General features: G+C 47.8%; 2 protein-coding genes across 7 annotated transcripts in view; one reads left to right on the top strand and one right to left on the bottom strand.

The window, feature by feature from the left end:
- LOC127037332 (uncharacterized) overlaps nt 1-14584 on the bottom strand; it is a 472273-nt gene that overhangs the window by 75312 nt on the left and 382377 nt on the right. The gene's annotated exons all lie outside the window — the stretch shown is intronic.
- Nucleotides 1-14584, top strand: part of HIP1 (huntingtin interacting protein 1) — a 150661-nt gene that overhangs the window by 61930 nt on the left and 74147 nt on the right. Inside the window, exon 1 of one of the 4 annotated variants that reach the window (XM_050928912.1) lies at nt 10702-11275. The exons of the other annotated variants lie outside the window; for them this stretch is intronic. Within the exon in view, the coding sequence (XP_050784869.1) occupies nt 11258-11275 (18 nt within the window). The 5' untranslated portion in view covers nt 10702-11257. Of the gene's footprint in view, nt 1-10701; nt 11276-14584 lie in introns of those variants that run through there. 4 annotated transcript variants of the gene reach the window in all.

The raw sequence follows: 14584 nt of genomic DNA, 5'->3' as shown, positions 1-14584 counted from the left end.
CCGCTGCAGACGTTCCAGGGTGGTTGAGAGGTTCACCTCTTCCACGCCACCGTCTATTTTCCCGTCGTAGTAGACACCGTCAGGCCACTCAGCATCCTCTCCCTGGACTGTAAACTGACAAACCTGTAAGTCTCTGGAATAGAAAGGCTTGAGAGAATTAACATGGTACACTTTAGGCTTTAGTGAGGAATTGGGAAATGCTATGAGGTAGTTTACAGCTCCCAGGCGCTCTTGGACCGTGAATGGCCCTTCCCATGATGCTTCCATCTTATGGGCCTGTTGCGCCTTCAAGACCATAACCTGGTCTCCTACCTTGAAGGAACGTTCTCTGGCATGTCTGTCATACCAGGCCTTTTGCTCTTCTTGAGCATCCTTTAGGTTCTCTCTAGCAAGGGCTAAAGAGTGTCGGAGGGTGCTTTGTAGGTTGCTTACAAAGTCCAGAATGTTAGTTCCTGGAGAAGGCGTAAACCCCTCCCATTGCTGCTTCACCAACTGTAATGGCCCCTTAACCTCGTGACCATACACAAGTTCAAATGGTGAAAACCCTAAACTGGGATGTGGTACAGCCCTGTAGGCAAACAGCAACTGCTGCAACACTAGGTCCCAATTATTGGAGAATTCGTTGATGAATTTTCGTATCATGGCCCCCAAAGTTCCATTGAACCTTTCAACCAGGCCATTGGTTTGATGGTGGTACGGGGTGGCAACCAAGTGATTCACCCCATGAGTTTCCCACAGTTTTTCCATGGTCCCTGCCAGGAAATTAGACCCTGAATCTGTAAGGATGTCAGAGGGCCAACCTACCCTGGCAAAGATGTCTGTTAGGGCCAGGCACACAGTGTTAGCCCTGGTGTTGCCTAGAGCGACTGCTTCTGGCCATCGGGTAGCAAAGTCCACTAAAGTCAGTACGTACTGCTTTCCTCTGGGCGTCTTTTTTGGGAAAGGGCCCAGAATATCCACAGCTACTCGCTGAAATGGGACCTCAATTATGGGGAGTGGCTGGAGAGGGGCCTTGACCTGGTCTTGAGGCTTACCCACTCTTTGGCATACCTCACAAGACCGGACATACTTGGCAACATCCTTGCCCATCCCCTCCCAGTGGAAGGACTTCCCCAACCGGTCCTTGGTTCTGTTCACCCCAGCATGGCCACTGGGATGATCATGGGCTAAGCTTAAGAGCTTCCCCCGGTACTTAGTTGGAACCACCAACTGTTTTTTGCGGCTGCCATTCTTCCCGGTGTCCACCAGAAAGAATTTCCTTGTATAAAAGTCCTTGGTCTATAACAAACCGGGATCGATTAGAAGAGCTGAGAGGCGGTGGGGTGCTCCGTGCCGCCGCCCAAGCTTTCTGAAGGCTGTCATCTGCTTCCTGCTCAGTCTGGAACTGTTCCCTTGAGGCTGGGGTCACCAGTTCTTTCTCAGACTGTGGACTTGGGCTTGGTCCCTCTGGAAGCGCTGTAGGTGATGGGGTTGTTTCCGTTGCTGGTGAACCGCTCTCCGCTGGTGCACCTGAGGGCATTTCAGGCTCTGGCTGAGCCTTTTGGGTATGGCTGTCTTTTGCTTCTGCCAGTTCTGGCTCGCTGGCGCCCTCTGGCGTTGAGTTTGAAGATGTGGTTGCACTTGCTGGTGCTGGTTGCTGTTCCAGTTCCGGGCCTGGCACTGGAGGTGCTGTGGCTGTTTCAGTGGTTGGCATGGAATCCGGGTCCACTACCTCTGTCTGGGTCTCTGGTAACACAGACGGGGCCTCTGTGGACGGCTCAGGAACAGGAATGGGTCTGGAAGCTTGCCTGGTTTGGCTACGTGTAACCATTCCCACTCTCTTGGCCCGCCTCACCTGGTTGGCCAAGTCTTCCCCCAGTAGCATGGGGATAGGATAATTGTCATAGACTGCAAAAGTCCACATTCCTGACCAGCCTTTGTACTGGACAGGCAGTTGAGCTGTAGGCAAGTCTACAGCTTGTGACATGAAGGGGTAAATTGTAACTTTGGCCTTTGGGTTGATGAATTTGGGGTCAACGAAGGATTGGTGGATAGCTGACACTTGTGCCCCCGTGTCTCTCCACGCAGTAACCTTTTTTCCGCCCACTCTCAAATTTTCCCTTCGCTCCAAGGGTATTTGAGAGGCATCCGGGCCTGGGGATCTTTGGTGTGATGGTGGTGTAATGAATTGCACTCGCATGGTGTTCTTGGGACACTTGGCCTTGATATGTCCCAGTTCATTACACTTAAAGCATCTTCCATCTGATGGGTCACTGGGCCGAGGTGAGTTACTGGAGACTGGTGAGGTTGAAGGGTAGGGTATCTGTGGCTTTACTTGGGTGGTATGTGGGGTCTTTGGCTGTCCTCGGTTGTAGGGTTTATGGTCTGTGTGCCCCCTGGGGTAATCGTTCCCCTTGACAGTAGCTTTCTTGCTTTCTGCCAGTTCCATCCATTTGGCTCCAATCTCCCCCGCCTCAGCGATATTCTTGGGGTTTCCATCTTGTATGTACCGTGTGATGTCTTCAGGAACACCATCCAAGAACTGCTCCATTTGTATGAGGAGGTTCAGTTCTTCCAAGGTTTGAATGTTGTTTCCTGTTAGCCAGGCCTCATAGTTTTTTGCAATGTAGTAGGCGTGTTTGGGAAATGACACCTCTGGTTTCCACTTTTGGGTTCTGAAGCGCCGACGGGCATGATCTGGGGTTATCCCCATCCTGTATCTGGCCTTGGTTAGAAAAAGTTTATAGTCATTCATTTGGTGCTTAGGCATTTCAGCTGCCACCTCTGCTAAAGGTCCACTGAGCTGTGACCTCAATTCTACCATGTACTGGTCTTCGGGAATGCTGTACCCAAGACAGGCTCTTTCAAAATTTTCCAAGAAGGCCTCGGTGTCATCACCTGCCTTGTAGGTGGGAAATTTCCTGTGCTGTGGAGCAATATTTGGCGCCGGGTTGTTAGGGTTGGCTGGCACAGGCAGCCCAGCTTTTGCCAACTCCAGTTCATGTTTTCTCTGTTTTTCCTTCTCTTCATTCTCTTTTTGTTGTTTTTCCATTTCTCGGTGGTGGTTTTCCATTTCTCGGCGGTGGGCCACCTCTTCTTCTTCTAGTTTTCTTTTGTGTGCTGCCTCTTGGGCTGCCTGTTCTCTTTGGAAGGCTGCCTCTTTGATCTGTTCTTCTCTTTCTTTCATCTCCATCTCTTTTTGTTTTATTTCCAGTTGTCGCCTGTGTTCAGCTTCTTTGATTTGTTCTTCGGCGTTAATTTTTGCCTTAGAAGTCATGGTTCCTGTTTTCTTGTGTTGGGGTGCCCTCCGGTGTTTATCTTCTGAACTGCAGGTTCTCTGTTGCCTCCTGAAGTCTGCCTAGCAACAGTGCCTTTAGCTAATTTTCCTTTTCTCTTTCTAGCTAATGTTCAATGAAGGGAAATAATCCTTTTTCCCTTCCCCCCTCCAGGTGCTCCTGGAGAGATACACAGACACCAGCTCTGTGAATCCAAACAGAGTGAATCTCCCTCTCTGTTCCCAATCCTGGAAACAAAAAGTACTTTCCTATTCCCCCAGAGGGAATGCAACATCAGGCTAGCGATCCAACACACAAATCTCCCCTTGATTTCTTCCTCCCACCAATTCCCTGGTGAGTACAGACTCAATTTCCCTGAAGTAAAGAAAAACTCCAACAGGTCTTAAAAGAAAGCTTTATATAAAAAGAAAGAAAAATAAGTACAAATATTCTCTCTGTATTAAGATGATACAACACAGGGCAATTTCTTAAAAGAATATTGAATAAACAGCCTTATTCAAAAAGAATACAAATCAAAGCACTCCAGCACTTATATTCATGCAAATACCAAAGAAAAGAAACCATAGAACTTACTATCTGATCTCTTTGTCCTTACACTTAGAAACAGAAGACTAGAAAGTAGAACTACTTCTCCAAAGCTCAGAGCAAGCAGGCAGCCAGAAAACAAAGACAAAGACACTCAAATCCCTCCACCCAAAGTTGAAAAATCCGGTTTCCTGATTGGTCCTCTGGTCAGGTGCTTCAGGTGAAAGAGACATTAACCCTTAGCTATCTGTTTATGACAGGGGCTTCCTAGAAGTGGCCGCGTGTCCCTCGGCTCCTAGTCAGAGGCACAGCCAGGCAGCTCTGTGCACAGCCCCCACCTCCAGGCACCACCCCCGCAACTCCCATTGACTGCACCTCCCAGCCAATGGGAGCTGTGGAGTGGGCACTTGGGGTGGGAGCAGCATGTGATGCCCCTTGGCCGCACCTCTGCACAGGAGCCAAGGGACATGTGGCTGCTTCCAGGGAGCTGCATGGAGCTGGATAGGGAGCCTGCTAACCTCCACCCCTCAGCAACAGCAGAGGGCCTGGGCCATCCCTTCCCACAGCATCCGTGGCTTCCCCAGGCAGCCCTCTGCCCCAGAGCACACAAGTTTTAGTCAGGGGTATATAGTACAAGTCACGGACAGTTCATGGCTGTGAATTTTTGTTACTGCCCATGACCTGTCCATGACTTTTACTAAAAATACCTGTGACTAAAATGTAGCCTTGCCTATAAGTTAAACATGTCAACAAAGTTGTGATCCTAGTTAGTTGCTGTTAGGGTGACCAGACAGCAAGTGTGAAAAATCAGGATGAAGATGGGGGGTAATAGGTGGCTATATAAGAAAAAGACCCACAAATCGAGACTGTCCCTATAAAATCGGGACATCTGGTCACCCTAGTTGCTGTGCTACATGCCATGGTCTCTTGAACTTTCACAGCAACAGCAGGGCCAGAACTTGGATCCTCTTACACCAAAAGCATAGAACCAATTAAGCTAAAGAAGAATCTGTTAGCTGTGTGGGACCTATGTTACAAAGTTGAGAAGTTCTCATACTATCCAGTAGAGGGCAGTGATACACATATACTAGAACAGAGGTCAGCAACTTTTCAGCAGTGATGTGCCAAGTCTTCATGTATACGCTCTAATTTAAGGCTTTGCGTGCTGGTAATACATTTTAATGTTTTTTAGAAGGTCTCTCTATAAGTCTAATATATAACCAAACTACTGTTGTATGTAAAGTGAACAAGGTTTTCAAAATGTTTCAGATGCTTTATTTAAAATTAAATTAAAATGCAGATCTTATTAGTTCAGTGTGATCCTTGCCCTTGCTGAGTTTTCCAGTGTCTGGTGGCATGTATTTAGATACTTTAAGCTGCACACAGGCTTATGAGTTGATAATTGGCTGGCAGGAGGTCAGCAGCTTGAACTCCAGATCAGCAGCTGAGGTGAGTGGAGCTGGCGGCTGGTAGGGCTGAGCAGGGCCAGAAGCCTGGACCCATTTCTGGCAGGGGGCCTGCGCTGGAAGCAAGGTGATGGGGCTGCGGCAGGGACCCCGGGTGGTAAGAGGCCAGCAGCTGGAACCCCAGAGTGGCAACAGGCTCAGTGGGTCAGCCCGCCCAGCTCTGGGGTTTCAGGGGTGGTCTGAGCATCTCTGCCAGCCCCTCTCTGGGGTTTCGGCTGCCAGCTCCTGTTAGCTGGGCTCACAGCCCGCTGCCATCATGGGGTTCCTTCCCCCAGGCCAGCAGCGGGTGCTGAGTGGAACCAGCGGTGGGACCCTGTCTGGCAAGGGGCCAGCAGCGGGAACCCCAGAGCGGCGGTGGGCTGAGCAGCTCAGCCTGCCCCACGTGCCGTCAAAAATCGGCTCACGTGCCACCTTTGGCACATGTGCTATAGGTAGAACTAGAGACATTTATATTCATATTATGTAAACTACATAGGGTAATTCTGCACTTTAAGCTGAGGGTGTCATTCCAGTGTGAGGAGACAGATCTGCGCTAGCTCTGACTGAGCTAGTGTGCTAAAAGAAGAGTGTAACTATGGTGAAGCAAACAGCAGGAGGGGCTAGCCACCTCGAGTACACACCTAATATGGTGGAGGTGGCACTTGCACTCTATTTTTAGTGTGCTGGCACAGTCAGAGCTAACTCAGGGACATCACCTTGCAGCTTGAAGTGCTTCTGTACCCAGAGACATTAGTTACTAAGCCAAGGAGGGCATTAAGGCCGGAGGACTAGCTGTTCATGTACAGACTGGGAGAGCAGAAACCACCAAAGCTGATGTCCTTTATACTCCGGTTCTAAGTTCAGTCTACTGAATGGATTTCCCATATTTTGATATTCTACCTGCCAGCCATCAGTGGTGGGGGATTCTCCCATTCTGAGGCTGTCATCAGACAGGCTGCAGTGAGAAGGAACTTAAAAGTGGAGACTTGTATGAATTTACCTCTAAAACCCATGATCACCTCGTAACTTAATAGGTTGTCTTCTGTACTTCCTGTGCATGTTTGGACCAGTTCCCAGCAGATTTTTGAGGACAAAAGCATTCTGTGGGGTGCTTACTCTAAAACAGTGACCTACATAAAGCAAAGTAAAGCAAAGCAACTGAATCCATCACAATGTGCCTGGGGCTACGTGAAATTTCAAGTGGCTATGGAATCTGAAAGAAGAACAGGAGTACTTGTGGCACCTTAGAGACTAACAAATTTATTTGAGCATAAGCTTTCGTGGGATCATTCTATGCATCTGATGAAGTGGGCTGTAGCCCATGAAAGCTTATGCTCAGATAAATTTGTTAGTCTCCAAGGTGCCACAAGTACTCCTGTTCTTTTTGCAGATACAGACTAACACGGCTGCTGCTCTGAAACCTTGAGTGGTTTTCAGCTACAGTATAAACACAGTTTTAGATCTGGAGTGAAATGGGTGGGATGCTTTACTGCTGTGGTTCTCAACTAGGGGTACTTGTACCCCTGGGGGTACACAGAGATCTTATAGGGGATTGTGGCAAATTGCCGGCACTATTATGTTGGATCTCGTGTTTTCTCTTCTTTGGGGGGCGGGTCCAGGGTGCCATTTCTTGCCCCTAAATTGGAATATTAATTGCCCCATTAGTGTCCTAGAGGAGGGGAATGGAGCGGAGCGGGAGGAACCTGGGCCCACTCTCTACTCCAAGTCCCAGCCCAGGGGCCCTGAGGATAGTGGTGAACCACTTGAACGGACGGTTCCTTCCCCTGGGCTACTTCCCTCTCCTGCCCTTCAGCTTGGGGGGGGGGCTTCCTGTCCTCCCTCTGCACAAGTCAGGTGCCCCTTACCTAGGGTCTAGGACTTCTTAGCCCACTGCAGCACTTCTCCAAACTGTCCTCTGCAACACCAATCCTTTCTGCTCATACTCCCACACTGTCTGATTGAAGCAGGTTTTTTATCATGTGACTGACTGCAGGTGCTTTAATTGGCGTCAGGTGCTCTAATTAATCTATAGCAAACTTTCTTCCCCTTATGGGGAATAAGGCTCCCTTCTAGCCCTCTCCTGCTGCCCTCTGGCCATGCTGTATCACAGGGATACATCAACACATCTAGATATTTGCCTAATTTTACAACAGGCTACATAAAAAGGACTAGTGAAATCCATACCCACTAAAATTCCACACAATGACTTGTTTATACTGCTCTATCTACTATACACTGAAATGTAAATACAATATTTATATTCCAATTGATTTATTTTATAATTATAGGGTAAAAATGAGAGAGTCAGCAATTTGTCAGTAATAGTGTGCTATTGCAGTCTTCTGCTTTTATGTCTGATTTTGTAAGCAAGTATTTTGTAAGTGAAGTGAAACTTGAGGTACACAAGGAAAATCAGACTCCTGAAAGGGGTACAGTAACCTGGTAAGGTTCAGAGCCACTGCTTTACTGGCTAGAAATCACTCATCTAAGCAGCTTCAAAGAGAAGTGTGTGGCTAAAACTGCTTATACTTTTTAAGCCAAAATTGCCAACTGCCTGCTGGTGCTGGTGCCTGCTTAGCTTTACCCCCCCGCACCCCCGACTATGTGTCATTATTCATAGTCCATCAAGTTAACAGCTCATCTTGGTCCCTCTGATGATCAACAAGGCTCAGATGGAAGGCACAGACACTGCCACGCTCTTGGCAGATCCAGTCGGGTGACTTCCTTGTCATTGCTGCATCCCTCTTTGTCCCTGGCATGTTGGATGCAGATTTCGTTGCCTGGAGTGGTGCCATATATGCATTTGTAGGCTGCAGGGAGAGACAATCTAAATTATGGGTGCTGTGCAATGATTTTGCAGAGCTGCCTTTTGTAATCAAGCTCCATATTCATGCCAGCAGAAGTGGAAGGAAAATTGTGCTCTTGGTGGTGGTGTGCTACAGCAACCCAATTATCTCAAGTAGTCATAACGAGTATCGAATTCTCATTTAGAGTTCCTGCCAAAATGTATACTTCAGATACAAGACAGATCCCAGTATAGCCACATATTCATGTTCTGGTTGCAGACTACAGAGGATTATGGAATCCTCTGTTGATGTCCTGCCAGGATTATGGAATGAGGGTCCTATGAGTTAAAAGTAGGGGCTCTACTCCTCAAACTAAGGTTCTCTCTATACTAGAAGTACAACCTTAGTTTTGTAGCCAAATTGTGACCTGCTCGTTGAACATGGTTGAGTTATCTACATGCACGGATCTTACTTCTCAGCCTAATTGTGTGCATGTCAGTACCCATCCCACTTGCAGGACCATGTCAACAGCAGCTCATTGTGGGAGAGACTGGACAGCTGTCCCATTATAGCTGTCACTGACTTCACTGCCAAAAAAGGTGTGTGTTTCGAGGGAGATAACTAATGTCATGCGTCTGACGAAGTGGGTATTCACCCACAAAAGCTTATGCTCCAATACATCTGTTAGTCTTAAAGGTGCCACAGGACTCTCTCTTGCTTAATGTGAGTTAACTATCTTGCTGTAAAATCCAAGTGGAGACAAGGTATAGGAAGTTTTTTTCCTTGATGAGGCGAGGTCTCCCCTAGATGGGGGCAGAGTGTTAACTCACGGTCTGGCCAAATTCTTCTTGTCTAAAACCACTCCTTGCTAATGTTCTGTGCTGGGTGCTTCAGGTGGATTCCTGAAGGTCTGTAGGAACCTGTCAACATTTACTTACTAGGAACAGAAGACATTTCATTTGATGGGACGTGCGTCACCTTGAGCAGCCATAATTCTTATGTTTGCGCTGATGTTGAATGAGGGATTGGGGCCAGGAGAGAGGAAGATGTAGTTCTAGTATCTCTTCCAGAGCCACCTTCCCTTTAATTTTCCAGTTCATTTGCTATGGGAGAGCAAAGAGCATCATGCACCATCTCAAGCACCTTTGCAAGCTTCTGTGCTTTTTAGAGTGAAAAAGAGCTGTGAAGTACAGTGCCAATATTCAGTTGCTGTTGAGCTGTTCTGTTTTGACACCCAGACTAAGTTGCCCTCTAACTGAACTGGAGGGATACAAAGGAGAGTTATATGCCCTGATGCTAGGGAACACAGCGCTCTTGGAGGAGTTGGCTTTCAAATTAGCTGTAAAATTGAGAACCTGAACACCTGAGGACTCCTGGAGATCTCAGAACTGTGGGGATGAGGGGCTAAATGCTAAGATGGGTGATTGCATTCTGCCTCCCTGGATTCTCTCTGCAGCGTGAGTGGGATATGGGATTCTTCACCATCTTCTTATTAACCATACCACTTTCTCTGGTGCTCCTCCGGAGCAGTAGGGAGTTTCATGGCAGGGGAGGACCGCAGTGGCATTCTTCTTTTCCAGATAGGGTCACTGAGGACCACTGAGCTGAGTGATTTCTCATGGTCACATAGTAAGTGGCAGACTCAGAACCACAAGGCTGTATTTTTCTTTCAACAAGACCATCCTTCCTTTTACTTCCTTCCTGTTCCTGCAACTTCTTTTCACCATAAGCAGCAACTGCGGGTGCAGAATGACTGCTCTGTTTCTTCTCCACCTCCCACCTTCCCCAAAGCAGTGGCAGCATGTCAGTGGTTCCTCTCATCTACTTTCAGGCTATTTTGGGGGCATTTAAGGAAGCACAATAATAATCCATTGTCCTTCTCTAATGTCCCCCCAGCTGAGGATTTTAAAGCACTATCTGAACACTAATTAAGTCACTCGGCCCCCCCACCCTAGGCAAGTAAATATTTTCTCTGTTTCTTTACTGCATTTTCTCTCCTCTCTTTGTTGCTCCACAAGCCTTCTCCTGTGAGTTCAGAAATGTCGGGTGAGGACTGTGCAGCCAGTCAGTAGCAAAATGTGTCGAAAACATTAGCACTCTAGTAGCCAGCCCAATTGCCTCTTTGTTCCCGTGAAGGTTGCTCCTGGACTGAAGAGACCTTTGATTGTTGGCCCTCCCCACAAGAGGACATCCAGGCCACTTGCAAAAACCGAAGTGTGGGTTGGAGCATGTTCCGAGATTGCCCAGCCACGGCATTGAGACTGGAGTGACTGTAAAAAAACCAGGAGTCCTTGTGGCACCTTAGAGACTAACACATTTATTTGAGCATAAGCTTTCGCCCACTTCATCGGGAGTGACTGTGTGGATCAGCCTCCTCATTATGCTGCTCCTCCGCACTTTCTCATCCCCTCGCCGATGTGTTTTGGCTTAGAAGACTCAGCAATAAACGCTCTTAGAAGGGCAGGTCTCGGTGGTATTTTATTGTGTAGAACCCCATGTAGTTTTCCTGGAAAGACACTGCTAACCCTGGCGAGCCCTTGTCCAGGCGAGTGAGTGATTGGTAACCAGAGAGCAGCTGCGTAGAGGGAGACCAAATCCATCCCACTTCTTGGAGAGCCCTGCCTCCACTTCCTGAATGTGATTGTCAGTAGCCCCGGTCCCCTGGCCACACACACATACCGGCTCACGCCCTCTCTCTCTGACTAGCAGCTCCCTCCTGGCTTGGAGAGAGGAGCTCTTTTGTTATTCAAATCACACACTCCAGCCTGTGGCTGAGTGCAGCAGGCCGGCTCTAGCCACACGATTCTTTTTCTCCTCCTTCTGATATCGGATGATCCACAGCGAGCGAGCAGCCGGAGAATTCCTCTGTTCCTTGCCGAAGGGGCTGTGCCATCCCTGGGCTGTTTGGAGCCCGTGGGAGTTGGTGCTTTGTTGCCCCTCACCTCGCCTTTGCTTCCAGCTCAATTCTGCCTTGTTCGGGGCACTCCTCAGCCTGCAAGCTGGCCCTGCTTTCAGACCGTCCCCTCTGCATGCTTCCTCTGCCCCAGCATTTCCATTCGGACGGCGCTTGTTGCTGATTGGCAAGGTTGCCAGTATGGGCTTTTCAGAACCGTATTAACCGGACGAGCATTCAGAGAACGGGGGTGGGGGAGGGGAGCTCTGTCATCTTCTTGGATATTGTAATCTTCAAGCTTCGGGATTTCTGAGCCGGGAGCAGCCCTTGGCCATGGAGGTGGGCAAGATGGTAAGTGAACAGCTGCTCTTAGTGCATGTTTCCAGTACAGCATCCCTTTAGCCTGGCCGTGGTTTGCCCACTGAGCTCATTTTATCCCCTTTCTCTGTTTGGATCTGTCGGAGCACCTGCATCTCAAGGTGCTTTTCCCCGTAAGTCCGGTTTATTTTGTTGTCATCACTCCTCGCCTTGTCCACTTAGCCCCTGTTGTGTGTGATTGTGTTTGGGCAAACTCAGAAGACTGATATTGTGAGAGTGCAAACGAAGGTGGGGGGGGGGGGGGGGGCTTGTGAAGGGGAATCTCAGGAGTTTGCCTGCAAGTTACCCAAATACATCTCACCCTCCAGTTCCATGGTACTTAGTTTCTCAGGACCACATTCTGGGGCTTTAATCAAGCAAAACTCTTTTCCAGTGGAGTCACAGGGAGTTCTGCTAGATTAAAGACCCCAGAATTTGGCTCCCATTGTTTTTAATATGTGGGGAAAACAACAAGTGCCTTTTGGGGGGGGGGAATTGGGGCAATTGTTACAATACAAGCCTTGTGCTCTCTGGGGTTGGGAGTTATTTTGGGATTGATCCTCAGACGAAGTCTTATCATTGTGTTTGAGTTTCTGCCCCTCTGCCTGAATCAAGTGGAGTGTTGGGAATTGGGATTCACTCACATCCACCCATCTGAACTTATTTTTTTCCCTGTTGCTCTGCCTTCTAGTTTAACACCATTCAGATTGTGCCTTAGGGACTTGAGTCTCCATGTATGGTGCTGCTGCGAGTTCCTTATGCACATTTGGGCAAGGTTCAAACACATTCTGTGCTTTGCAGAGAGACCTTTGTGTACAACAGAAGAGGGGAGCTGATCCATGGTGCCTGCCTTTTGTTCAGAGCAAAGGCAAGTGCTGGATGCAAATGTGCTTTCCGCTGGAAAATAGCTGTGTGGAGTAATTACTAGGTGGTGCACTCGGTTAATACACTAACTTTTCATAGTGCAAATAATAAGTAATAATGGTAATCTTTGCAAAGCAGGCTTTTGTGTTCAGATTGATGTGGTAGTTCTGAGCTGGAATAGCAGGGGCCAGCGTGGGTCAGGACACCGGTGCATTGGCAGAGCTGAGTGGGGGGAGGGAGCACAGTGTGCAGCCCTAATAACTATTCTTGATCTGTCTCCCTTTCAAGATCATAAAAAACCAAACAGAGAGCTCTGAAAAGGACTGAGGCACTTCTGGGCATCAGACCCATGGCTCTCACAATCACCCAGCATGAGCCTTCCATAGTTTTGCAGCTCTGAGATATTGGCACCCATCAGCTGCCAGGCATTAGGTTGTATGGTTCTTGGTACCTTAATTAGATAAATGTATGCAATATGCACGCTCCTCTCATTTTCTCACATCTACCTGCTATGGTGAGGGATTCCTTTTTCTTTTAAGAAGACCTACCTCTTGTTTGCTTCTCAGCAGAAGTTTGGGGGGAAGGAGTTTGACAAAAACTCCAGTTGCTACCCTCAACAGTCTGACTGTCCGTGTACTGGATTAGATGTCAGATTTTTTCACATCTGGGACCTTGCATGATTCTGTTTGGATTCAAGCTTAGGACCTGCTTAATTCACAAGCATGCTGCTCACCCACATGAATGAAACACATTCTCTAGCAAGGGAAAATCTGTAGCTACTTGCTTGAAATTTAACTAATGTTTGGTGAAATTGGAGCGTAAGGTACTGTCAGATCATCATGCACCACTCGATTTTTACCTTCCTCTTGGAAAGGTGTTTTCAGGCAGCATCCTTCAGAATATGCACTTGGTGAGAGAATATGACTGGCTACCCCAAAGGGCAAGTTTCATCCTGAGTGGAAGGTTCTGTAAGGACGGAAATATCATTTCCTTTCTCAGCAAAATTTTCCTTTGATGATAGAATCACAGGGTTAGAAGGGACTACAAGGGTCATCTAGTCTAATGCCCTGCCAAGATGCAGGATTTATTATGATGCCAAATTGCTGCAGAAATTTTCCTCTAGAGATTAGATTCTTGGGTACGGAGAGTTTGAGGGATCTCCACTCCAGCCTTTTCCCGTAGTGCACACCCTAAAGCCGGGGGACAGAGCCAGCACGACTCTGGCTCCTGTTGTGTCCTATAAATACCAAGAATGCCCAAACGCTTATTTTTGCAGCACACTCCAGCTGCTTGGTGTGATCGAATATTGAGAGTATTCTGGAGGCTGTGGGAGACTTGTCATTACACGCTGTGCGTAGAAAACGCAGAGGACCAGTGACCTTCTGTCCTGCAAGCACAGAGATTAAGCAGAGAAGTGTTCAGTGAAAGGTTATTGTTGCATGAAATCCCCAAATAAAATACAAAACCCTGCTAACACAGAGAAGGCTTCTGGGCATGCTTGTGAACTGGCTCTGCAACATAGGCCACCAGCTTAACTGATTGGCTGCTAGTGACATCAGACTCATATCAGTATTTAAGCAATGAGATCAATGGGTGCTTTTCTGGGGAAACAGCTGCTCAAGAAGTGCAGTAATTCCCTGGGACGCACTGCCTGGGACTATACGAGCTTGTGCCAGTCAAAAATAAGGCGCAAGTTTTATCTGTGTATTTACTAGCTTGTTTCAGTTATATGCTGACTTCTGAAAGTTCAAAGCTGTGATGGGTAAAAACAGTACTTAGCAATTGTGTTGTACTCCTAATATTTGAAGTGCTGTGGAAATGTTAACTGACGGATGCTCACAGGCCCCTGCGAGGTAGTTAAATATTGTCATCTTCACTTGACAGGTGGGGATGCTGAGGCATAGAGGTTAATTGACTTGCTGTTTGGTGACAGTAGGAGTTGATACCAGAGCCAAAAGTACCTCTGCAGATCCTCCTTCTAGGAGTTACAGCCTTAACTAACAAGTCAACAAACTATTGAGAGTAGTAAGATATGAACAGACCATGCCTGTATCTCCAACCATTGTGTTGTTCTGGAAGGGAGGGTATAAATGGGTCTGCTCTCTAACCGTCCCTCAGTTCCACTCCTTCTGCCAGCTCTCATGGTCGTCGAACCGCTGTCTCCCACACACACCAGTTTTAGTCTGAATTTAGCAGTTGTGGGGTGTATTGATACCTGTTTGTGGCCATTTGTTGCAATGTGTCTAGCAAAGTCCAAGATGTGTTCATAGCCTCTGTTGAGGAGCACCATAGGAAAGCCCATAATAAGAGCAGTGTTCAAAAAATACAAAGTGTCGCTTGATACCCTCATGCTTGCATGGCTTTTATGCCTTGTGTTTGTGAAGGGGGGATGGAGGGGCTGAGTTTCCTTAATGGATGAAATTTGAATAGTCTCGGTAT

This window comes from Gopherus flavomarginatus, chromosome 19 (assembly GCF_025201925.1).
Source record: "Gopherus flavomarginatus isolate rGopFla2 chromosome 19, rGopFla2.mat.asm, whole genome shotgun sequence".
NCBI classification, from domain to species: domain Eukaryota; kingdom Metazoa; phylum Chordata; order Testudines; family Testudinidae; genus Gopherus; species Gopherus flavomarginatus.
This window is presented reverse-complemented; position numbering and strand designations above follow the sequence as displayed.